Below are 25,826 nucleotides of genomic sequence, written 5' to 3'. Positions count from 1 at the left end.
AAGAGTGATATCGGAGGAGTGCTGGTCCCGACTCCACTAGCTGTGTGGTAGGGTTGAATGGCTGCGTGGCCTCCTGCTAAAAGGTGCACAGACATACAGCAGGCAGCTTTGAGGGAACATTGTTCATTCCTTTTCCTTACTTCTGCTTTTGTGGAAAGGGACCACATCTGCCCTTCTCCATTACTCCAGTATCACTCCCAGCTCTAGAGAAGCATTGAAAAGATCAGCCAGTGGATTAGAGAAACTGGGCCTCTTCTCCCTCGAAAAGAGGAGACTGATAGGGGACATTATAGAAACATTCAAGATACTGAAGGGAATAGGCTTAGTAGATAAAGAAAGGTTGTTCACTCTCTCCAAGGTAGGAAGAACGAGAGGGCACTCTCTAAAGTTAAAAGGCGATAGATTCCGTACAAACGTAAGGAAGTTCTTCTTCACCCAGAGAGTGGTGGAAAACTAGAACGCTCTTCCAAAGGTTGTTATAGGGGAAAACACCCTCCAGGGATTCAAGACAAGGTTGGACAAGTTCCTGCTGAACCGGAACGTACGCAGGTAGGGTTGATTTCAGTTAGGGCTCTGGTCTTTGACCTGGGGGCCGCAGCGGGAGTGGACTGCTGGGCGCGATGGACCACTGGTCTGACCCAGCAGCAGCAATTCTTATGTTCCCTAAGTTCATTCAGTATCCTCAGATGCATATAATCTTTTCCAGTTGCTTTGTCCACCTTTAGTTTAGCTAGTTCCTTGTGAACACAGTCTTCTGAAAATCATTCAGGGTCTACCACATCTCCATTTCTATTTGTATTTCTCTTCTGTGGTCCTGTTCCCCTGTCCTTCAGTAGTAAGCACAGAATAGAAATATTTGTTAAGCAATTCAGCCTTATCCGTATCAGCTTCAGCTTCTACATATTCCTTTCCTTCTCAACATCACTTTTGCATTTCAGCCTATCACTGACATATCTAAAAAATGGCTTGTCCCCCTGTTTTACCATGTCAGCTATTCTTTCTTCCAGTTTGCATCTTTGCTTTTTTGACTACTCTACCAGCTTTTTAAACTTTTCCAGATATTTTTGCCTGTCCTGCAATCTTTTGTAATTTATGAAGTTTAAATTCTTTTCCCATACCTTTTCAGCTACTACTTTTGAGGACCAAAGCAGCCTTCTTTTCCTCTTACTTTTATTTACTTTCCTTATAAAATGGTTTGCTGACCTTACAATAGCTCCTTCCAGATGTTTCCATTCAGATGACTCCTTGACATAATCACCCAACTGAACAAAGTTAGTTTTTTGGAAGTCTGTAACCTTTACTTTTGAATTATCTCTCTCTATATCTGTCTTAATATTAAATCAGGCAAAAACAACAAAGAGAGGCAAGTGAGATGATATCTTTTCTACCAATGGACTAAACAAATGTAACTACTTTTGGTTAGATAAGACATCTTGCTTGCCTCTCTGTTGCTTTTGCTTGACTTTCTCTTGAGGTGAGTTCTTGTCTTCTTTTCCCTTTGTTAAATATTAAACCACACATGTGGTGATCACTGGATCCAGATGATCACCCACTATAACATCAGAAACACTTTCCTCATTTTGAGCTGCTATTGGGCCTGGTGCTTCGGAGGGGAGCTCTCTCTGCAATATATAGATGCCTTAACGGTAGGGGGGCCTCCCTTCCCTACATGAGGGCCTGGGAAGATGATTGTGGCTCGGTTATTCCCTGGGATACTTGGAGTGACATATGGTCGGAGATCTCCTCAGCGGGGATTTCTGCTTTGCTGATTGAGAATGGTTACAAGGTTCTCTTTCGGTGGTACTATACCCCTCAAGTTGTGGCTCGTTGGCGGGGAGGTGCGAGTGTTCTATGTTGGAGGGGCTGTGGGGAAGTGGGTACCTATTTTCACATGTGGTGGCAGTGTGGGCATGTGTGTGGCTTCTGGACTGAGGTCTTTGATCGGGTGTCCCGGATCTTAGATGTCCAGATACCGGCCGATTGGTGACACGCCTTGTTGTTTTGGCATCAATTGGATCTGGCTGGGGGTGACTCTTTATTTTGTAAGTTGACATTCACTGCTGCTAGATTGGCCATTGCCTCTTTGTGGAATCAGGCGCTCTCTCCCACTTGGGCCCTGGTAGAGCAACGTTTGCTTACTTGGCAGAATCTTTATCATTTAACGGCCTTGCGGCATGGTAAACTACATGGTTATGCTCATGTGTGGCGCAATTTTCGGGCTTCTGTGGGGATCTGTGGTAGGGGTGGTCAGGGGCTTTGAGTGGGTCTGGGGGTTGGAATAGATGGGCGATGCTTGGGGGGATCACATAACCATATTCCTTTTCAATCTTTGGTATCTGTTTGGACTTGATTATCTCTCAACCATATTGAGAGCTGTGGGTATTGTGCTTTGTCCCTGGGGGGTGGGAGGGGGGATATTGGTGGTGCTTTGGTGGGTATTTTAGATTGTTTTATTAGATTGAAGGACTTGCACATGTCTATGCTGTTGATTTTAATTCTATGTGCTATTTTGGAGTGTGGTATTCAGCTCTATGTATTTTTGTTTTTGCCTTTCATGTGCAATTGTTCTGTACTGTTTGGAGGGTTTTTCAATAAAAGCTTTTCAATTGAAAAAAAAAAGAAACACTTTCCTCATTTGTAAGCACTAAGTCTAGTGTAGCCCGATCCTTCATGGGTACCATTACCAACTTCTGAATCAACTCTCCTTGTAGAGAATCCAGAATCTTCCTATTTCTAGGAGACTCTACACTAGGGATACTCCAATCAACATCTGGCATAATAAAATCATCTATTAGTGATACTTCCCCTTTTACAGCTAAATTTTGAATGCCTGCTATTAAATCTCTGTCCACTTCTGTTTGTGAATGAGGCCTGTAAATACATTTCCCATTTCCTCTTTCCAGTTTGACTCACATTGCCTCTTCTTTACCTTGTAGGTCTTGCAATTGTGTGACTTTAATATGAACTTTAACATATAACGCCACTCTCTCTTCTTTTCTTCCTACCTTGTCTCTTCTGAATAGGTTTGATTCTCAGGTAAATAAGTTCAAACAAATGCGACCCTACTTCGATTACTAGTTTTTATTAAGAAATTTCTGTGAAATTTTCTTTTCCCTTAAATTTACAAGTTCAATTGTGAGGGAAGGGTGTGTGTGTGTGTGAATTTTATAGTTATGTATTTTATAAGTACTGATTATTTGATAGGTGAGGGGGAGGGGGGAGGGTGGGAGTTAAGTATTTATCACTGTTACCATTGATGATTATTAAGTGATATAGATATTGTTAATTTGTTTGGACATTTTATCACACTTATTGTAAGTTTGAAAATGAATAAAGAATTAAAAAAAAAAAAAAGAAATTTCTGTTTTTTTTGGGGGGACTAAGCTGTACTTTAAATCAGCGTTTTTCAACCGCTGTTCCGCGGCACACTAGTGTGCCGCGAGATGTTGCCTGGTGTGCCGTACGGTCAGGGCCGCCATCAGGGCAGTACCACCAGTCTAGGGAGAGGGGCGATCCGCCCCACGTGGACAGGAGAGAGCTGGACGGGGGACCCGCGGAGTTCAATACATCTCGAGCCGCGAGGCTCGTCTTCTGTTCCTGCCTGCCCTGCAGCTAACATATAGCCAATCGCAAGCGTTCCCCGATGTCAGCGCTGACGTCGGAGGGAGGGCTTAAGCAAAGCCTGCCCTCCGACGTCAGCGCTGACGTCGGAGAATACTTCCGTTCGGCTATTGGTGCGCGGCAGGGCAGGCAGGAAGCAGAAGACAAGCCTTGCGGCTTGAGCTTCGTTTTGCTGAGAAAGTTGCAAAGATGGGCTGGGAGGCAAACACGGAACACAAAAGGGGGGAGGGAGTGCGTTTTGGACACAAGGCATGAACTTGGGAGAGAGGAAGGGAGGGAAAGAGATGCTGAGGTGGGGGAGGGAATGCGTTTTTGGACACAGAAGAAATGGACTTGGGAGAGAGGAAGGGAGGGAAAGAGATGCTGAGGTGGGGGAGGGAATGCGTTTTTGAACACAGAAGAAATGGACTTGGGAGAGAGGAAGGGAGGGAAAGAGATGCTGAGGTGGGGGAGGGAATGCGTTTTTGAACACAGAAGACATGGACTTGGGAGAGAGGAAGGGAGGGAAAGAGATGCTGAGGTGGGGGAGGGAATGCGTTTTTGGACACAGAAGGCATGGACTTTGGAGAGAGGAAGGGAGGGAAAGAGATGGTTGTGTACACGGGGAATAGAAGAAAGGAGAATTTTTGGTCATAGGGAGGGAGTGAGGTATAGATAGTGGCATACCAGGGTGGGGGGGGGGCGGTCTGCCCCACCCCGGGTTTACGTCCCAAGGGGGTGCACAGCTGGCTACCCTCCAGTGTTGTCCCTAGGCCGGCAAACTGCAGCTCTTTAGCCACTTGAGTGCCACCGCCGCCAACGGTGTTGTTGGCGGTGGCAGCATTATAAAATACTTTCTTTGTGTTTATTTGATTCCTATTCAAGAGAATTACTTTATATATAGTCAATATAGGCACAGAGTTAAATTTTTTAACATTTTCTAATGGTGGTGTGCCTCGTGATTTTTTTCATGAAACAAGTGTGCCTTTGCCCAAAAAAGGTTGAAAAACACTGCTTTAAATCAATGTGAAAAACTAAACAGAAGCTTTCCTCAACTGCTATCTGTGCTCTAAAACTGATGCTATCTTATGCTCTAAAATGGAAGCTTGAATGACAGTGGCATAGCGAAGGAGGGTGCATGCATCAAGTATATTCTAAATCAATGCACATAACTTTTAGGAATGCCCACAATTTGCCCCTGGTCACGTTTCCATTTCAAATTCATGCACTGTAACTGGCAAATACTTTTTATAGAATCACGCTTTCCAAGTTGTTTGTGTAACTTTTAACTAATCAACTAGCATCAATTGTGAGCTATTAATTGCCAATAATCACCACCCATTAAGCCTATTAATCAATTAAGTTGTGTGCATGCATCGGCTTTGCACACTGATCCTCGTGCAGAACTTTAGGTGCCATATACAGAATTTGAGGGAATGTACATATGCTGTCTTTAAAACTTGCAAAGTATCTATGAACCTTTGCACCTGCTTTTTGTGCAGACAGATTTACTTTGGAAAATAAAAGGTATGTAGAGTTCAAAACACAGTCTATGTATCTTGATTTCTGCCCAAAATATTTCTCCAGGAATATCTTCTTCAAATTTGTCTCAATATATATACATTAAAGAACACACTTATTTCACCTGCATTGATGAACCAATTTATGGGCATTAATGGCTTTTTACTGGAATAAGTGGCTTTAAAGTGTGTCCTCCGCCTTGGGCGTTGGAACGGGGGAGGCCACAGGGGCCATGGTGGTTGCCGATTAGTTATGGCTTACTCTCCCACCCACCCTCCCCCTCCCGGTGCTGTACTTTTAAATCTTTGGGAAGCCACCGCACAGTGTCAGCGAGCAGGCCTGCCCCAGATCCCTTCATTCTACTTCCGGGGATAGGCCTGCTCATTGATGCTGCATGGTGGCTACTCAAAGATTTAAAAGTACAGCACTGGAGGAGGTGGGAGCTGGTGGGAAACTGTGCCAGGGCAGAGCTTTTGGCCCCCGCCCAAACAAAAGAGCGTTATGCTGCTTATGTCCTCCATTGTTTTGAGGTCTAGACTAGGATTTTTTTTTCTTGCTTTTAGAATGGTTAGTTCCTATTCAGGGGGCCTGCCACACCAGGGAGACCAAAAACATGAGGGGGAGGGGAGGAGGGAAAAAAAACAGATTCCTAAGTTTTATGGCCTTAAAAGTTTTCTCTTACCATACAGTCATAGCCACTTTAGTATGAGATTTGTTTCTTCTCATATGTCAGGCACATTTAAAGAGGAAAACGTATCTGTCTTCTTGCTACTGTGACCCCTCATTTGTGTCAGAAAGAGATCGCTTGTATGTAAGAAGTTTGCATTTTGCTGCTGTTTTTATAAGGGCTGAAAAGATAAAAAGGAACACAGCTGCTTTTTTACAGGTATGCTTTAGGCTCAGAGAAGCAGCAGACCTTCTGTTAGAAATGTATTGTGCCACAGTCTATTGATGTTTCTTTTATACAATTTAAATAAAAGGGTCCTGAGGAATATATTGTCTTAGGTTCAATTGCTAAAGCAGACACCAAAGGAAGAAAGAGCAAGGTTAACAATGGATCTGGGAGCAAAGAGACAATGCTATGGGATACGAAACATTTCTTAATATATTAATTCAGTGCTCACTGAGGAGCCGATGCACTAAGCCGTGCATTATTGCTGAACGCTGAAGTCTAGCAAACAAGTTTCCTAACACATACAGAAATAAAAAAAATATGGGGCAATATTCAAACTCTGCCTGTCTTTTATGTTACGTTTTTGTATGTTTTTCATAACCTGCTTAGGTTTAAGCAGGTTATCATCTTTTTAAATAAATAAAATAAATATCTGCAATGGTATTTAAAGTTATACCTGAATATTCGGTGCCAGCTGATATACAGTTATTGACACTGGTCAAAGAAAATATCCAGATAACGGCCTTATTCAGTGCCACAATCCAAACCAAATCAGGATAACTTAAGGCAGCTTCTCCTCCTGGGTACTGACCCTAAATATTATTGCTTTCTGGATAAATCATGGCTCTGCTCATGCTTCACCCTCAGACTGCCCAGTGCTATCCGGTTAGTATCAGGATGTTGTGTAATGTTATTTGATCAATATCACTGAAACAAATAAGTAGCTTTTAATTTCAAGCCTAATATTTTATCTCCAATAAAGTAAACTTATTGGTGGTAATTCTATAAATGGTGCTCAAACTTTGGCATTGGAAAACATCAGAACTAAGGCCCAAATTCTCTTTAGGGCGCCGATATTGGCGGCTGCCTAAACAGCAGCCGCCAATTGCATATCAATAGTTAAGATCTGGAATGTGTTGCCAGAGGTTGTGGTAAAAGCGGATAGTGTAGCTGGTTTTAAGAAAGGTTTGGCCAAATTCCTGGAGGAAAAGCCCATAGTCTGTTATTAAGACATGGGAGAAGCCTCTGCTTACCCTGGATCAGTAGCATGGAATATTGCTACTCCTTGGGTTTTGGCCAGGTACTAGTGAGAACGGGCTACTGGGCTTGATGAACCATTGGTCTGACTCAGTAAGGCTATTCTTATATTCTTATGATTCCCCATATAGGGAATCGTGCCTCTGTGAAAGATAGGTACAGGAAATGTAGGCCAGAGTTTTCTGAGCCTAAATTTATAGCACCTATCTTTGTTGTGAATCGCGCCTACTTAGGAGCTTTAGGCCACCTAATGCCACTTCCGGTGTTAGTCATGCCCATAGTGGTGTTCGGGGGTCTAAAATGCCTATGTAGGTGCGATTCAGATGCATATTATTTAGGTGCTGGTAGGCACTGTAATGGTGCCATTTTATGCCATTTTAAATGGCGTTTGTTACTCAACATAGGCGCTGATAGAGCACCTACTGGTGCCTAAATTTAGGTCCAACAAAGTTGATGGAACACTGATGGTGTATATAATGTGATTTAAATCAAGGGAAAAAAGACCTCAAAATACCCCTATAGTGTGATCAATGAAGTAACAACTGTTTCGGGGTTGGGTATCATCACAGGTCAAAAACCCTTGAATTTTAATGTTTTTAATTTTAATATATTTTTTAAAAATTTTCTTTTGTGATAAATATAGTGTGTATCAATTTCCTATCGATATTTTCTTCTTCACAAATGAGCATCAAGTGACCAGCAACTATTGATTCAATTCCATAATAATCGTCATACTTATATTTAGAAAATGTTAAGCACTTATCTTAATAACCCAACGGAGGCCCGGTCCGTTTCGCACTAATGGGCTTCTTCAGGGGTAATGAAAAGGCTTATTGACTTGCCAGTTGAACTTCCATTTTGCTCAAAAATCTTTAAACAGAAGAAAAAATGAAAAATACATTATATAACATATTTTACTGAATAAATCATTAATAAACTACATAAAGCACCTGGTATCCAATTATTGAAACAGTGATTTTGAACAACATAATACATATTGTTCTACATGAATTTCTTTTGATGAAAATCATGTTTAGCGTTAAAGTCATGTCACCAAAAGTATAAATACATCTGAGTTGGTTAAATAAGCTCAAAAATTGAGCATGTTTTGAATGTTACGACTATGACTGTAAGTTCATTATCTCTTTTATAACGTTCGGACATAATAAGTCTCCTGCACAATATTCATGCTGGAAATAGCTTACAGCATGATAATGTTTATGCAAACGGCAATTGATCTCAAACATAATAACTTAATAAATAGATTGACAATACTTGCCGCTGGTAAAGCTTTTACCCGGTCTGCACACCGAAATATATTAAGCAAAATGGCGGCGCTCGTATTTAAACCAAACGCTGAAAACTTACAGCCAATCAAAACACTGATGATGTCAAGGTAACTGATGTATTCTTGAATGTTGATTATTTTAAAATATTTCTAATTGTATTTATTTTAAAATATTTCTAATTGTGTTTATACCAAAGCTCAATTCATACACAGTGACATCGGCATTAAAAACCAAACATTCAAACCAACCCATGCAATGACAAGACTAGTTGCCATAAAGCCGACATCAAATCTGTCGGCGGAACAAATGAACCGAAACCAAGCCAATGTTAAAACAACATGCTCGACCCTGCATATATCCAACCCAAACATTGCAAACAATGTTCAACACTCATTGAAACCATAACCAACTTAGATTTTATGCATTACAAACAATTAAAGTAAACTTGCAATGGTGTTTACCGCTGGTGAAATCGTTGCTCGATCAAAAAAGCATAGAGTTTGGTTTAAAAATGGCGCTGACATTTAAAGAAACGCTGAAAATCTAACAGCCAATCGGGTGTAACGTGTAAAATGACGAGTCCTCAAACTCTGTGATTTGAATGTATGAAGGAAATATGTTCATGTATTGAAATCCCGATAATGCAGCTAACTAGATATGGATACATCAGAGTCTGTTCTTAACAATCCTATATGGGATTTGTAATGGTGATTTTAAATGATTTAAAAGAAAACCTGCCAGTCTAACTGGCTATTGAGTCCATGAGGTTCTAATGAATGGAGTCTCGAGATCCAAAGTTGTTCTCTTCTCAAAAGGAGCTTATTGCGATCACCCCCTCTGTTGGATTTGGAAACTTGATCAATAACCCAACATCTTAATTGTTGAAATTTATGTTGAAATTCATTGCAATGAGCTACCAGCGGGGCTTCTGTTTTTATTCTTTTGAGGTTAGACCGATGTTCATTTAATCTGATCTTCAAACTCCTAATGGTTTTGCCAACATACATCTTGTCACATGGGCACAGAATGAGATAAACAACAAAAGTGCTGTTGCAGTTACTGAAAAAACTAATTTTGTATTATTTAGAGTCAAACGGATTTGTGAAATTATCTGATTGTATCATAATTTCACAGTTGGAACAATGTCCACATTTAAAATGTCCTTTTAATATTGGAGACCTCTTTGTGAGTGATTTAAGTTCAGATGGACTTAGAAGTTCTTTCAGGTTCTTCCCAAGGGAATATGCATTTCTTAAACCGGTGTCTTTGAAAATATCCAAGGTCTGCATGATTTTCCAATGTTTCTTGATTACATACGAAATTCTAGGACTTGCATTATTATACTGAGAAACAAAGGTGCAAACATTCTCACTGTAATGATGGTTTGAAACTGGATTCAACAAGTATTGTCTATTATTGAATTTTGCCCTTTTATACGCTAAATTGATGTTTTTAAGGTACAAACGCATATGTAGTAATGAGAAGGATTTTAAACATCAATCCAAATCATTAAAAGAGAAGTTTCTCAACAGAGGATACAACAAGAAAAACATCAATTTGTTTCTCAGTATAATAATGCAACTTGCATTAGTGCGAAACGGACCGGGCCTCCGTTGGGTTATTAAGATAAGTGCTTAACATTTTCTAAATATAAGTATGACGATTATTATGGAATTGAATCAATAGTTGCTGGTCATTTGATGCTCATTTATGAAGAAGAAAATATCGATAGGAAATTGATACACACTATATTTATCACAAAAGAAAATTTTTAAAAAATATATTAAAATTAAAAACATTAAAATTCAAGGGTTTTTGACCTGTGATGATACCCAACCCCAAAACAGTTGTGACTTCATTGATCACACTATAGGGGTATTTTGAGGTCTTTTTTCCCTTGATTTAAATCACATTATATACACCATCAGTGTTCCATCAACTTTGTTGGATTATATTATCATTTGGACACTACATTTTGTTTTCCATTCTTTAATTCAGTTGCCTAAATTTAGGTACCATTTCTAGAATTTCCCCCCAAGTGTGATTTTCTAAGGGTTATGCACCCTTTATAGAATTGCACTTAGTGCCAATTCCTACACAGAGGCATAGTAAGGGGGTGTGGCGGGAAGCAGTTTGCCCTGGGCACGGTCTTCCTAAGGGCGCAGCACCACTCCTCCTCTCCACCCCACTGCTCTTCTACTTGCTGCGCATGCGTCCTTGCCTCCCCCGTGTACCTTTTTTACTTCCCCAGTGCAAGGTTGCTGCCTGCGTCAGCATTGGCGCTCTCTCTGATGTCACTTCCAGGCCTAGGGCCCAGTGTTATCGTAAAGAGGTGGAGGAGCAGCAGGTGTTTTCAGTACTTCCTGCTCCCAACTTTAAAGTATGGGGCCTGGAGGGGAGCCTCCGGTGGCAGGAGGGAGTGGGCATCCCTACTGCCTTTTTCTTCAGGGTGATGAGGGAGGTCTTTCCGGGCAGGAAGGAGTGGGAATTCCTCCTGCCATTTTTTTCAGGGGGGGGGAATGAGTGGGCACCTTCATGGCAGAAGGGGGTGAGTGAGTATCCTTCTTGCCTTTTTCTTCAGGGGGAGGGTGGGGGTAGGTCTTTCTTGGCAAGAGAGAGTATGCATCCCTCATACTTCTTTTTGGGGTTCGGGGTGGGGCTGGGATGGTGGTTTGGGAGAAGCCCAAGGCATCAGAGTCAATCAGGGCCTTAGGCCCCTCCCCATGCATCACATGATGCACCGGGGAGGGGCCTAGGCCCAGTGTCATTGAGAAGGAGCCTAAGGAAGTCCCTGATTGGTCAGTCTGAGACTTCCTTACTAAGGAACTCCCTGATTGGCTCAGATGCCTTAGGCCCCTTCCAAGGGGCATACCTTTAAACTGGTGTAAAACCCTCTTCTCCCATTCTATATTTCTGAGGATAACATTCTCATCCTCCCTCTTTCATCAGCTCATAACCTTGAGGCCACCTTTCACTCCTCTCTCTTTGTCTGCACATATCCAATAGACTGCTAAAACCCATTTCTTTCTCTATAGCCATGTTTCTCAAACTGTGTGCCATGGCACAGTGGTGTGCCACAAGAGATTCCAGAATTGTATTTTTAAGATTTCCCTTCATAAGTATACACTAGAATAGATGACACGTGCATCGCGTATGCAAGAGTTTGTCAATGTTATAAGCGTCTGTGTACGTAAGGACAAGACAAGTATCATTCTTTGATGTGATTGGTCCTTGAAAACTAACGGCAAGTAATTTTATTTTTTATGCAGTAGTTATCCTAACTTGAGCAACAAAAAAATCAAGGCTTTGTTACCATTTGGATCTTCTAATCATTGTGAACTTGGATTTTCTGCTCTGAAAGAAATTAAATTGAAAAAAAGAGATTGACTGCAGGTGGTGGATGATGAAATGTGTGTTTGCTTGTAGACTATTGAGTCAAAGACAAGCTCATCCATTGCACTGATTAGCAATTCTATTCTATTTACTTTAGTTTCACCATTGCTGCAATTACCCAACATAGCTTAAAGAACTTTAACCCCTCTCTTCTACAAAGCCGCATTAGCAGCTGCTACACGGCAACAGCCCCAAAGCCCTTTAAATCTCTAAGGGCTTCGGGGCCGTTACCGTGCGGCTTTGTAGAAGAGGGGGTAAATAAATAACTCTGAAATTTAATTTTTTGTTGGTTTTGCAATTTTATAATTCTAATTATAATGTGCCGTGAAAAACATTTGCTCTGTTGCAGTGTGCCAGAGCTAAAAAAGTTTGAGATACACTGCTCTATAACATCACCAAAATTCATCCTTTCATTTTTGAATACACTGTCAAAACCCTTACTTATTTATTTATTTAAAAAATGTATATACTGCCAGGAATCTCAGCTGTTTCCCAAGTAGCACACATAAAAATATACACATACTGTTATATAATAGCCCAATAAAATCATCATACACATATCTAACAAAAAAGCAATTATGTGCCTTGAGGTACTTTCAACCATTATTCATCAACTACATTACAGGGAAAACAGTGCAATTTCAAAGGAGTAATTCAAATTACATATCTCAAGTAGGCATCAATGAATAGCTTGCCACCTCTTCTACGAAACCAGATTTTAGCACAGAGAGCTGCGCTGAATGGCCTGCGTTGCTCCCGAAGTTCCTATGAGCGTCGGAAGTAGCTCAGGCCATTCAGTGCAGCTCCCCGTGCTAGAAACTGCTAGCACGGTTTCATAGAAGAGGGAATTAGTTTTAAGCAATTTCTTAAAGCTAGTATATTCCACACATAATCTTAATTGACCGTATAGCTTATTCCACAAAAACATCCAAGCGGTCGCAAACTTTTGTATTTTTGTAGTCACATATCTTATATTCATAATTGACTGATATACTAACTTCATACTTCCAACTGATCGCAGAGCTCTACTGGGTCTGTACCCCTCCCCAGTGGCGTACCTAGCATAATAATAATAATAATAACTTTATTCTTCTATACCGCCATAGTCGTGAGACTTCTAGGCGGTTCACACCGAAGAGAGCTGGACAATCAGCGAGTTACAATGTGTTGAAGTCCGGGATACAGTATATAGAAACTTACAAAAAGCGTATAGAATCTTACAAAGATCATATAGAGTCTTACAAAAAGACAGAGAGATACAGCATATAGAATCTTACAAAAAGGCAGTGAAAATACAGCAAACAGAGTCTTAAAAAGGCAGCAGAATATAATGTTAGTGTAGTGTTAGGTGTAGATACTTTTTTAGGTGACAATTCTGTTGAATAAGGCAGTTTTTATGGCTTTTCTAAAGGCATTATATGTCAGTCTTGTTCCATTTATGTAGCTGACTTCCCCCCATCTGTATGAAAAACATTATTTTTAGTAACAATTCACATGTCACACAAGAGTGTACCTAGGAAAAGGCAGCATCTTACATACTGCAGTGAGCAAGTACATCAATAAACCCATTGTAAAACTAAGCAAGCCAGATTAGTACAAATCAATCCTAACAGAAAACCATGTCTTTTCAAACACATAGAACAAAGAAAACACCTTCGCTTAGTATGTAATCACAAATTAACCCCTCCCCCTTTTACAAAATTGTAGTATGGTTTTTAGCCATGGTGGTAACAGCCAATGCTAAAAAACGCTCTAAAAGTTTTGTAAACGAGGAAATAGAATAAAAATACGTAGACAAAGGTTAAAATGAAGCACCAAGGAGCTGGACTCTGCATACAATGCAACACCACAGAAACAGCGATGCATCTGCTTTCCTCATCTTCTTGTCAACTCTCTTCCTTTCATCCACTGTCTACCCTCTCTCTGCCCCTTCTATATGGCATCTTATCTCCTTCTATTCCCCTTCCAGAAACTTTATGCCTCCCCCTTCCATCTCTCCCTTCACCCCCATTGGTCTGGCATCCATCGTCTTCCCTTCCCTCCTCCAATGGTCTGGCATCTCTCTCCTCTCCTTCCCTCTCCCACACCCCCATGGTCTGGTATTTCATTCTCTCCTCTTCCTTCCCCCTACTTCCATCAGCATCTGCCCCCTTTCTCACCCTTCACCATGCTTCCATACCACCCTGACCCCCTTTCTCACCCTCCATACCCTTCCTTACCATCTTGACCCCCTTTCTCCCCTTCACCACCCATCCATACCACCTTAACCCCCTTTCTCACCCTTTACCACGCTTCCATACCACCCTGACCCCCTTTCTCACCCTCCACACCCTTTCATACCACCCTGACCCCCTTTCTCACCGTCCACACCCTTCCTTACCATCTTGATCCCCTTTTTCTCCTTCTACCACCCTGCTATGCTCCTTTCTCTCTCCATCGAAATCAGCAAGGTCCCATGATGACTACTTCTGTTGCCTCTGCTCCGGAAGAGGTAAGTGACATCGGAGGGAAGCTGGGCCAGCAGACGCAGGGATTTGCGGCAAGGTCCCGCAATGACTGCGGCTGCCGGTTCACCCCCCCCCCCGATGTCACTTATCTCTTCCGGAGCAAAGGCAGCAGAAGTAGTCATCGCGGGACCTTGCTGCACTTCAACGTGGCTGCCGACTCATATTTCAGAGCTGAGTTGGCAGCCGCGTTGAGGTGCCGTTTTGAGCTGTGTGGGAGCTTCTGGACCCGGCCGGCTGTGCACTCGCTTGAAGCGTGCACCCAGGCGGACCGCCCCCCCCTGTCCCTCCCCCTTGGTACGCCACTGCCCCTCCTGGAGACAACCTGCTCTTCACAAGTCTACCCTTAAATCTATTGCAAATTCTGCTGCATGGCTCATCTTCCCACAATGTTTCTCCATTCCCATGATCCCTCTTCTCAATTTACTTCATTGGTTCCCTACACATTTCTTCATACAGTTCAAACTTCTCTTAATGACTTACAAGCTCTTCAGTATTTCTCCTTTCTTATCGTTTCCTACACCTCTCCCTGTGAGCTCAGTTCATTGGGTAAGTCATTCTTCTCTGTGCCTTTCTCCTCCACCAACACTGTTCCTTCTATCCTGCTGCACCATTTGCCTGGAATAGACTTCCTGAGTCATAGTAACATGGTAGATGATGGCAGAAAAAAAACCCGAATGGTCCATCCAGTCTGCCCAACCTGATTCAATTTAAATTTTTTAAATCGATACATCATACTCCATCTCTAGCCTTGTTCAAATCCAGGCTAAAGGTCCACCTTTTAGAGGCTGCTTTTAAATTTTAACTACTTTCCTGTTTAATACCATTGCTATTTTAATCATTCCCAAATAAAATGAAACTCCGTAAAATCCTATTTGTCCTGTTTGACTTACTTGAATAGACTGTAAGCTCTATTGAGCAGGGACTGTCTCTAATGTGCTTATGTACAATGCTGTGTATGCCTAATGGTGGTATAGAAATGATTGGAGCTAGCATTAGTAGTACTGTTGAAAATGTCACATATTTTCCTCCAGTACTGGCTTTCCATTTTCTAAACTTGAAAGTTCAGAAATTCACATAGACATTGCTCAGTATGATCCAGCTGCATATTTGACTTTAATGTTTAATTTCTCTGCTACAGATCTTCGGCCCTTGGATATCTTGTCAGAGGGAGTTCCTTCTAGTGGCGTACAGCCTGGGATACGAATGGTCCAGGTTCAGGGGTCTCGTGGATTTCTTTTCTCCACATCTGTCGGCCCACCCAGTTTCCCATCATCTCAGCTTTTCATTAACTGTGGTCTCTTTCCGGAAGAATTTTCCATTGTCGTTACCTTGAAAGTTACCAGCATTCCACCTAAGGTACTGTAAACACTTTTACTATCCAATACAAAGTGCCACCACTCAGCTGTTTGTGATCTGCAATGCACAGCTGGCTGAGCAAAGAATCCTATACTTTCATTAGGTATATAGAAACCTAATGCATTATCTCAAACTTCCAGCATACTATTACCTTGTATCAATAGCTTAGGCCAAAGAAAGATATGATACACAAAAACTAACACAGATCTGTTAAAACGCTAAACCATCTGCATGCTAATTTGAGCTTCATGCTAAGCCACAACCCAGACATCTCCTGCAGTCTTTGAAATCCTCTGTGCCACATTGTAAGAACTATTATAATTGTTTATACTGTAATTATTTTTTTTTTAGTTTTCTGCAAGAACATCTTGTTACTGCTTTCAATCTGGCTTTCATCAGGGAGTCATTCTGTGTTTTCTGTGTAACATTTCATATGTGCAGAACTCTAACGTTTGCTAACTTAGGGCCCCTTTCACAAAGCCGTAGTAGCGTTTCTCCAGCAGCAAATGCACCGAAGCCTTTAGGAACTAAATGGCCTTCGGTGCATTTGCCGCAGGGGAATTGCTAGCGCAGCTGTGTAAAAGGAGTCCTAAAGCATTATCAAGGTAATCTTATAAAAGTGTTTTAGTTAATATACTGTGAACTGAAAAACAAAACCCCACACCAAAATGTTTTTTTGTCGTATCTTAGCTAGTTCTTATGAAATTTAGTGCGCTGTGTCCTGAATGAAGTTGATGTAAAATGTTGTAAATACTTCCCACCGCATCACACTATCTTGTGAAAATGAATTGTTGCTATGAGATACGCGCAGAAGCAGACGATAGTTTGTAAACATTTTCTGTATCAAAATGGGATATAGCTAGGTACTTGGAACCTGGGTGGCCAGTGTTAGAAACAGGATAATTGGTGGAGCTACTGTAAATATCTTTTCAGATGAAGCTGACACTGTGCTTTAGGTACTTGGTTAAAAGCTGCTTGCACCATTTCAGGCATGTGTCTTTATTCTGTAAAGTTAACTCTTGGGCAGGACGCTTTTTAAGACACTTTAATTTCAGATCGTCATGAATTATCCTAACCACAGTTGTCTGGCTTATTACTGCTTCACCGGGCCCAGCACTACCCTACCTCCAAGTTGGGAGCAGGAGGGGTACTCAATCCCTTCTGCTCTTCTGGGTTCAGTGACGCGTCTGCCTGGGCCTTAGGCCCCGCCCAGGTGCATCATGTGATGCACAGGGAGGAGTCTAAGGCCCTGATTGGCTCAGGCGCCTTAGGTTCCTCCCCCCTTGGGAGAGGCCTGAGGCACCTTAGCCAATCAGTGCCTCAAGCCCCTCCCCTTGCATCTGATGATGCACCGGGGCAGGGCCTAAGGCTGCTAATGCACAGCAATGGCCAGGGAAGCAGGAGCAGGAGGATTTTCCTCCTGCTCCCGAAGATTGGCCTAGGAGCAGGAGGGTCCGGGCACCCCTCCTGCTCCCGAAGATGGAGGGAGCCTTGTCCTAAGGAGCAGGAGGGACTGGGTATCCCTCCTGCTCTCAACAGTTCAACAGGTACGCGGGGCGGGTGGGCTGAGCCCGACCGCCTGGGCCGATCTGGGGTGGGCTAGTCATGGGTGAGGCAGTGTGTGTGTGTGTGTGGGGTGTCGGGCAGGGCCTGTGTGTCGGGCTGGTGGGTGGGGCTAGTGTAGGCTCTCCTGCCTGCCCTGCTCTGCTCCAATCTCTCCTGTCTGTTCGCTGGACTCTCCTGCTCTCTGCTGCCATTCCCTGCAGTGCAGGCCCGCTTTAAAACCATGGGCTTGCACAGTGGGGAATGGCAGCAGAGAGCAGGAGAGTCCGGTGAGCAGGCAAGAGAGATTGGGGCAGAGCAGGGCAGGCATGAGAGATCCCTGCTCGCAAATGGGGGCGTTCCTCTGATCGCCCCCCATTTGAATATGACTGATTTGTGAATCAGTCAGACCTGCCCGATTCAGAAACGGATTGTTCCGATTCGGGCAGGTTAGTGAATCTAGCCCTTGGTAGTGCTAAAAGGTTACAGCAGTCAACGATTGCTGAAAGAGTTCCCACAGAATGGTTGGAACAAAAGCAACTTTGATGTGTTGCTATGCAAGATCAAAGCAATGGGTACTGTGAATTGTAAGCCAGGAAATGACAACCACGCTTAATTTGGATACAAGAGCACAATGACTTTGTATATGATCTTGTACTGTGCCAGAAGGATGCGCCGCAAACACACTGAACAAATCACCAAATAGGAAGAGAAGCAGTAATAAGCCAGACAACTGTGGTTAGGATAATTCATGATGATCTGAAATTAAAGTGTCTTAAAAAGCGTCCTGCCCAAGAGTTAACTTTACAGAATAAAGACACATGCCTGAAATGGTGCAAGCAGCTTTTAACCAAGTACCCGGAGCACAGTGTCAGCTTCATCTGAAAAGATATTTACAGTAGCTCCACCAATTAACACAAAGAAAAATCGCCTGTATGTGCCTTCAACAACACTGCAGAGTGAGGTTAAAGCCAAATGCCTACTATTCACCCACCTGACCTTCAGCCAATCAGTCATGGTCTCAGTCGCAGTCTCGAAACTCAGATTCACAGATCTTTTCTTCATCGATCCTGGGGTTAAGATCAACAGCACATACTAGCGGGATGTCCTCTTGATGCAGAAGCTGTTGTCAGCGATCCGTCACATGTCAGGAGATTACTTTATCTTCCAACAGGACAATGCCCCAGCACATCGGGCAAAGAAAACCATAGAACTGCTACATTGGAAGACCCCAGACTTCATTGGTCCAGACCTCTGGCCTGTGAATTCACCAGACCTAAACCTAGTTGACCACCAGATTTGAGGGCTGATACAGGAGCATGTCTACCAGACAGCGATATCTGATGTTGAATACTTTAAACAGTGCCTCATCTCTGTTTGGGATGAGTTGAAGCAGAATGTCATGGCAGCCAAGGCTAGGGCGTGGCTTCATGCACAGGGAGCGCACTTCGAACATCTGCGTAATTAAAACATTAATTTGACTTTACATTTTTTTCTGCAAGATATGCCATAAAACCTTTTGGTGTGTTTTTATTCAGTTCACTATTCATTTTCACAACGTAGTGTTGTGGTGCGGTGGGAAATATTTACAACATTTTTCATCAACTTCATTCAAGACACGATGCACTAAATTCCATAAGAGTCAGACAAGTTCTGTGGAAGATACAACAAAACACATTCTGGTGTGGGTTTTTTTTTTCCCGGTTCATAGTATAGGATAGGAAGATGCATATTTTATGAAGAAACATAGGTATTTTATAGGGTCCTTTTACTATGATGTGCTAATGAATTAGTGTGTGTTAAATGCCAAGCAGCCCATAGGTATAGAAAGGGCTATGTGGTATTTGGCGTGCATTATTTGTTAGCATGTGCTAAATCCAGTAGTAAAAGGACTCCTGTATGGCTTTATTAAGCACTAGCTCAAATCTTACAGAAATCACACTTAGGACTAGATTCACTAAGGACACCGATTGTGTCCCGACCACTTTTGCGACTCGATTTTCCTTCGACCCGATTCACTGACCTCTGTGCCAATCCTGTCCGCACCCAATCCGATCTGCGCATGCAAATGAGGGAAATGGCATGCAAATATAGAAAGGACACGATTCGCTAAACTAAAGAAGGCACACCGACTTGGCTTGCAGATCCAAAAACAAGCGACTGGTGAGGTCCAGTCGCTTGAGCAAATACCCTGCTCTCTGCCCTGATTAATATTGGAAACCAGAGGATAGATTGCTTAAAGTTGTTGGTTTGACCATATCATGTCCTCCTATTCAAAAAGTTCTGAGTTTCAAAGTAATGAGGAGTTTCTTCTACCTTCCCCCGCCTGTCAGATTTTTAAAAATGTATTTTCTCCTGCTTGCCACCCCGTTCCACTCTCTTCTCTGCCCGGAAAAATAATGATGCCGTCCCCGCTTGACTCTCCTGCTTGTCGCCCAGCTCCACTCTCTTCTCTGCCCCATAAAATAATGCTAGCCGTCCCGCAGCATGAGCCTGTAGTTTTAACCCACGGGTTAAAACCACAGGCTCGTGAGTAAAGAAAGTAAAAAAATAAAAATAAAAAAGCAGTTCACGGACAAAAGCAAACAAACATGCATGCGCAGACCATCTATAGGCACAGAAGATGGTCTACACATGAGTCATGAGAGTCATGAAAATTATTTTATAGTGTTCCCGCTAAGCTGCGCTGGGGTGCGCTGGCGCACAAAATATTACCTCGCAGCGCACAAGTTTCTCGTCACAGCGCACACAGTGTAGAGCACAGTTCTTCAACCGCCGGTCCGCAAACAAAATCTTGCCGGTCCGCGAAGGATTCGGTCCCCGCCGCAACGAAAGGCCGGCGTCAGCTGACTTGCAACTTCCTGTTGCAGTCGCTGTGCCGGGACTCCTGCCTTCGCCGGGACTCCTGCCTTCCACCGCGTTTGCCTCCTGCCTTGTCTCCGCACCTCCAGACCAGCAGCGGCAGCTGTGTATGCTTTTAACTTCGGCACAGAGCTGCCCCTAATCAATAGTTTAGCGCGGTTTCATAAGGCAGCCTCGGGGCCTTTGCTAGGCCGGCCCACATCGCATCATCGAAGCGGGCCGGCTATCAAAGGCCCCGAGGCTGCCTCATGAAACCGCGCTAAACTATTGATTAGGGGCAGCTCTGTGCCGAAGTTAAAAGCATACAGAGCTGCCGCTGCTGGTCTGAACTCTTGGGCCGCTGAAGGAGGGCAAAAAGCAGCTGTCCTGGAGGTTTCCCTTCCTCTCGCCTTTACAGGTTCCTTTTTTCCTTCAAACGGCAACGGGCCCCAGCATCGACATCAATCAAGTAAGTTCCACTGTCAATCAAGCGGTTCTGCTCGGCCAAAGCTTCCCCTGTGACATGAGCCACCCTCAGGGGAAAGAAAGTGACCCACAAAGGTGAGGGGAAGGGGGGCAGATGATGGAAGTTGGGGGGGGGGGAGAGAGAGAGAGAGAGAGAAGGGGCAGATGATGGAATGGAGGAGATGAGAGAGAGAGAGAAGGGGACAGATGATGGAAGTGAGAAGAAGGGAGAGAGAGCAGAAGGCAGATGGATGTCAATTGAGAAGGGAGAGCAGATGCTGAATGGAAGTGGGGAAAGAACACATACTGGATGGAAGGAGGAGATAAATAAAGGGGGAAGAAAATAGTAAGATAATGGAGGGGTGAGGGAAAGGGGTGACAAGCTGTGTGTAGACACAGTGAAAAGAGGGAAACGGGACTAAATAGTAAGAAAGAATTTAATTTAGATGGAGGCAGAAAATAGAGAAGGAAGACCAGAGAAGAAAAGGGAAGAGAGAGCAGAGAATGATCAGATCTGAGTGGAGGAAATGAGAAGAGAGATATGCTAAAAACCACAGGGGGGAGGGAAGGATAGAGATGCCAGACCATGAGGGGAACAGAAGGAAGATGATGGATGCTAGACCAAATTGGGGGGTGGGGGGGGGGGCAGGAGGAGAGATGGCAGGGAAAGACAGACAGTGAATGGAAGGGGCAGATGCTGGACTGAAGAGACAGAGAAGGTTATCATGCTGCTGTACCGGGCCATGGTACGCCCTCACCTGGAGTACTGCGTCCAGCACTGGTACTTTAAGAAGGACACGGTACTACTCGAAAGGATCCAGAGAAGAGCAACTAAAATGGTTAAGGGGCTGGAGGAGTTGCCGTACAGCGAAAGATTAGAGAAACTGGGCCTCTTCTCCCTTGAGCAGAGGAGATTGAGAGGGGACATGATAGAAACATTCAAGGTACTGAAGGGAATAGACTTAGTAGCTAAGGCAGGGAGAACGAGAGGGCACTCTCTAAAGTTGAAAGGGGATAGATTCCATACAAACGTAAGGAAGTTCTGTGGTAGAAAGCAACATATTTATTTGGCTCATAACTTGCTGGCGCCCGATATTTTTAGCTCACAGTGAAAAAAGTTTGCTCACAACACCCGCCCGCTTAGAGGGAACACTGAAAATTTGCTCACTAGCAATGGTTGGTGGGGGGCGTTCCTCTGATCACCCCCATTAGCAGGCTGACAAGTTGTGGATCAGTCGGCCTGCCGTGAATCGGCCCCGGATCGGGCACAATCGGGCAGGTTAGTGAATCAGGCCCTTAGACTGAAGGAAGATACAATATATGCATAAATCATAGCTGCTCACACTGTACTTCACCACTATGCATGCCTACTCTAAAAGCTTGCACTGCGTGTACTTTTAAGTCATGTCTTAATTTACATTTTGCAGCTAGTTTATAATATTTATTTATTTATTTAAAACATTTATATACCGCCTAGGATCTAAGCAGTTTCCAATAACAAACATTCATAAAATAAAATCATAGGAACACATAAAATTATCTTATCGTTCTTCATCTAACCGTTAAGGATATACTGTCTGAGTATCTAATACAGCATAAGATTTTACCTGTCACATATTATATATACTTATATCAAAGTGCATCTATATGTGTGAACTTATAAATATGAGAAAATGATTGCTGACATGCTGGGGCATAATAAGATATTCAAATTAGTTTGGGGTCCATTGATGTCTTTTGTAGATTTGCTATAGTTGTCCTTTATCTTCCATTGTTTTTCACCCACACATCCAGGGGAGGGGGTATATCTTTTGTTTTGGTATTATTCCTGATGGTAATGATGGATGAGGGAGGGAATTTTTATCTTTTGTATAGATACTGACTGATTATAAGTGCTTGGTTGATTATCATTACCTGTATTTGTATATAAATTGTATTGCACTTTTTGTTGGCATTAAAAACTAAATAAAGTTCCCCCCACAAAAAAAAGTGCATCTATAAACTTCTTAGACACACTTCACTACCATCCCTAATCATATGCTTTCAGTTTTACATGGACCTCAGCGACACCCCTCAAAGCTCAAGACTATTATTGCTTTAAGCTTTATATGTCATTGGTTCACTTCTTAATTTAATAACTAAGAGGGGAAAAACCTTGATAAAGCTTTAGGCGAAACATGTTGGCTGTCATTAACCTCGACTGTGAAACCACATTTATTGAAAGCTAAGTATTACATTAAAGAAAATATTAAATGTATTAATTACAATAATATATTAAATGAGAACAAGTTTTTATATATTAAATTAAGAAGTGAACCAATGACGATTGGGCACATAAGCTTAAAGCAATGATAGGCTTGAGCTTTGAGTGGTGTCGCTGAGGATCATATAAAATTGAAAGCATTTGAATAGGGATGGTAGTGAAGTATGTCTAAGAAGTTTATAGACACACTTTGATATAAGTATATATATATGACTATCCAAGAGAGAACTAAGCCAAAGAAATAAAATTGGATTGAGACATATTACATATGGGCATCCACAAACAGCTGTGTTTTTAATAGTTTCTTGAAAATAGCAGTCAGTACATAATCTTAAATGCCCAGGAAGGGCATTCCACAAATTCACACTGGCAACTGAAAACATTTTTGCTTTCCATGGTTGCTGTGAGTTTCATCCCTCTCTCTGACCTCAAAACCCTTCTACCGTGTTTCCCCGAAAATAAGACCTACTGCAAAAATAAGTCCTAGCATGATTTTTGGGGTAGGTCTTAATATAAGCCCTACCCCTGAAAATAAGCCCTAGTCACCGGCGGCAGCAGCGCTCCCCCCGCAACCCTTCCATCTCTCACACCTCTGCACAAAAAAGGTTGCAGAGCAGAGGCTGCGAATTACAGGCCAGTGAGTCTCACATCAATAGTGTGTAAACTCATGGAAACTCTACTTAAAGGCAAATTAGACATGATATTGGATGAGGGAAATCTGAGGGATCCCTGTCAACATGGATTCACTAGGGGCAGGTCATGCCAATCCAATCTCATCAGCTTTTTTGACTGGGTGACAGGAAAACTAGACTCGGGAGAGTCTCTGGACATAGTGTACTTGGATTTCAGTAAAGCTTTCGACAGTGTCCCGCACCGTAGGCTATTAAACAAGATGAAATCGATGGGGTTGGGTGAGAAACTAACTGCATGGGTCAATGATTGACTGAGTGGAAGACTTCAGAGGGTGGTGGTCAACAGCACCCTCTCTGAGACATCGGAGGTGATTAGCGGAGTGCCGCAGGGATCAGTCCTGGGACCATCCCTTTTCAACATACCCTGACCCGGGGGCTTCAGGGTAAAGTAGCACTGTTCGCCGACGACGCCAAACTGTGTAACATAGTAAGTGAAAGCAATCTCAAGGATAGTATGACGCAGGATCTGATCACGTTGGAAAACTGGTCCTCGACATGGCAGCTGGGCTTCAACACTAAGAAGTGTAAGGTCATGCATCTCGGCAGCAGAAATCCATGCAGAACATACACCTTGAATGGAGAAGCACTAGCTAGGACTTCAGAAGAACGGGACTTGGGAGTAATCATCAGTGCAGACATGAAGGCTGCCAAACAAGTAGAGAAGGCCTCATCCAAGGCAAAGCAAATGATGGGATGTATCAAGAGAAGCTTCGTCAGCCGCAAACCTGAAGTCATAATGCCACTTTACAGAGCCATGGTGAGACCTCATCTGGAATACTGTGTGCAATTCTGGAGGCCACATTACCGTAAAGATGTACTTCGAGCTGAGTCGGTCCAGCGGATGGCCACTAGAATGGTCTCCGGACTCAAGGGTCTCTCATACGAAGAAAGACTGGGCAAATTGCAGATCTATACTCTAGAGCACAGGTGTCAAAGTCGGTCCTCAAGGGCCACAATCCAGTCGGGTTTTCAGGATTTCCCCAATGAATATGTATTGAAAGCAGTGCATGCAAATAGATCTCAGGCATATTCATTGGGGAAATCCTAAAAACCCGACTGGATTCCGGCCCTCGAGGAGGGACTTTGACACCCCTGCTCTAGAGGAACGCAGGGAAAGGGGTGACATGATTGAGACATTTAAATACATCACAGGTTGTGTAGAGCTGGAAGATGACATATTCGTTTCCAAGGGACCCTCGGTCACAAGGGGGCACCCGCTTAAACTTAAAGGAGGGAAATTTAGCAGTGACACCAGGAAGTACTTCTTCACAGAAAGGGTGGTGGATCATTGGAACAAACTTCCGGTGCAGGTGATCAAGGCCACCAGCGTGCTCGACTTTAAGAATAAATGGGACATCCACGTGGGATCCCTACGAAGGTCGAGCTAAGGAACTAAGTCATATGCACTCAGACTTAATGGGGTGGGTCAGTAGAGTGGGCAGACTTGATGGGCTGTAGCCCTTTTCTGCCGTCATCTTTCTATGTTTCTATGTTTCTATCCGAACCCTGACCGTGAGACCGAAATACAGTACCTTACATATAATAAACCGCATCATTGGCAGCACAGGCCCTATTGCAGCTTTCTCATGCCCGGACGCTCTTCTGCCGCGTTGCTGCTGATGTCCTCAGCAACATGGCAGAGGAACCTCTGGGCGTAGAGACAGACAGGGAAAAATGCTCAAGTACTTGAATAAACTCATGTAAACCGTTCTGAGCTCTCCTGGGAGAACGGTATAGAAAATTGAATAAATAAATAAAATAATTTAAAAAAAAATGCTCCATGGAGGGGATGGGAGGAAGAGAGAGATGTAAGCTGCAAGAGTTCTGCTGCACAAGGGGAGGGAGGGATATAGGTTGCAAGGGTTCTGCTGCACAGGGGGATGGGAGGGACTGGGGAGGGATAGAAAGATACAGCACAAGAGGATGGGTGAGAGGGGAGAAAAGATGCTGCACATGTGGGGGAGAGAAAGGAAATAGGAAGAATTGGGGTGGAGGAGAACAAGGGAGAGATGATCTTTGTACATGAAAAAAAAATAAAACCTACACGAAAATAAGACCTAGTGCTTTTTTTGGGCCCAAAAATTAATATAAAACAATGTCTTATTTTTGGGGAAACATGGTAGGTCTATAGGTCCCATAGTACTTGAAAGCAAACCGGAGCCAGTCTATACAAAACTTGATGTACTATGGACATTGTTTTATAATGCACCCTTTGTTTCATAGGTAGCCAGGAGTAATGTGTGCCATTCTTGAAACACCAGTAATCAGCCTAGCAGTCGAGTTCATCATCAACTGCAAAGCCTTATACTTTGTTTTTGTCAAACCCAAATAGCCTTTCCCCTTTTACTAAACCGCAATAGGGATTATTAACACAGGGAGCCAAGCTGAATGCTCTGCTCTGCTCCCAACGCTCATAGGAACTCTATG

The 25,826-nt window shown here is 43.1% G+C and overlaps 1 protein-coding gene across 1 annotated transcript in view; it reads left to right on the top strand.

Annotated features, from left to right (window-relative positions):
• The first annotated feature begins 8,379 nt into the window (after window positions 1-8,379).
• TSPEAR (thrombospondin type laminin G domain and EAR repeats) overlaps window positions 8,380-25,826 on the top strand; it is a 137,320-nt gene continuing 119,873 nt past the window's right edge. Inside the window, exons 1-2 of the mRNA XM_033944110.1 lie at window positions 8,380-8,447; window positions 15,272-15,596. Of these exons, the coding sequence (XP_033800001.1) occupies window positions 8,380-8,447; window positions 15,272-15,596 (393 nt within the window). The remainder of the gene's footprint in view (window positions 8,448-15,271; window positions 15,597-25,826) is intronic.

The sequence above is a fragment of the Geotrypetes seraphini genome, chromosome 5, assembly GCF_902459505.1.
Source record: "Geotrypetes seraphini chromosome 5, aGeoSer1.1, whole genome shotgun sequence".
Lineage (NCBI taxonomy): Eukaryota > Metazoa > Chordata > Amphibia > Gymnophiona > Dermophiidae > Geotrypetes > Geotrypetes seraphini.
The sequence above is the reverse complement of the archived record's forward strand: the minus strand, read 5'-3'. Positions and strand labels throughout refer to the sequence as shown.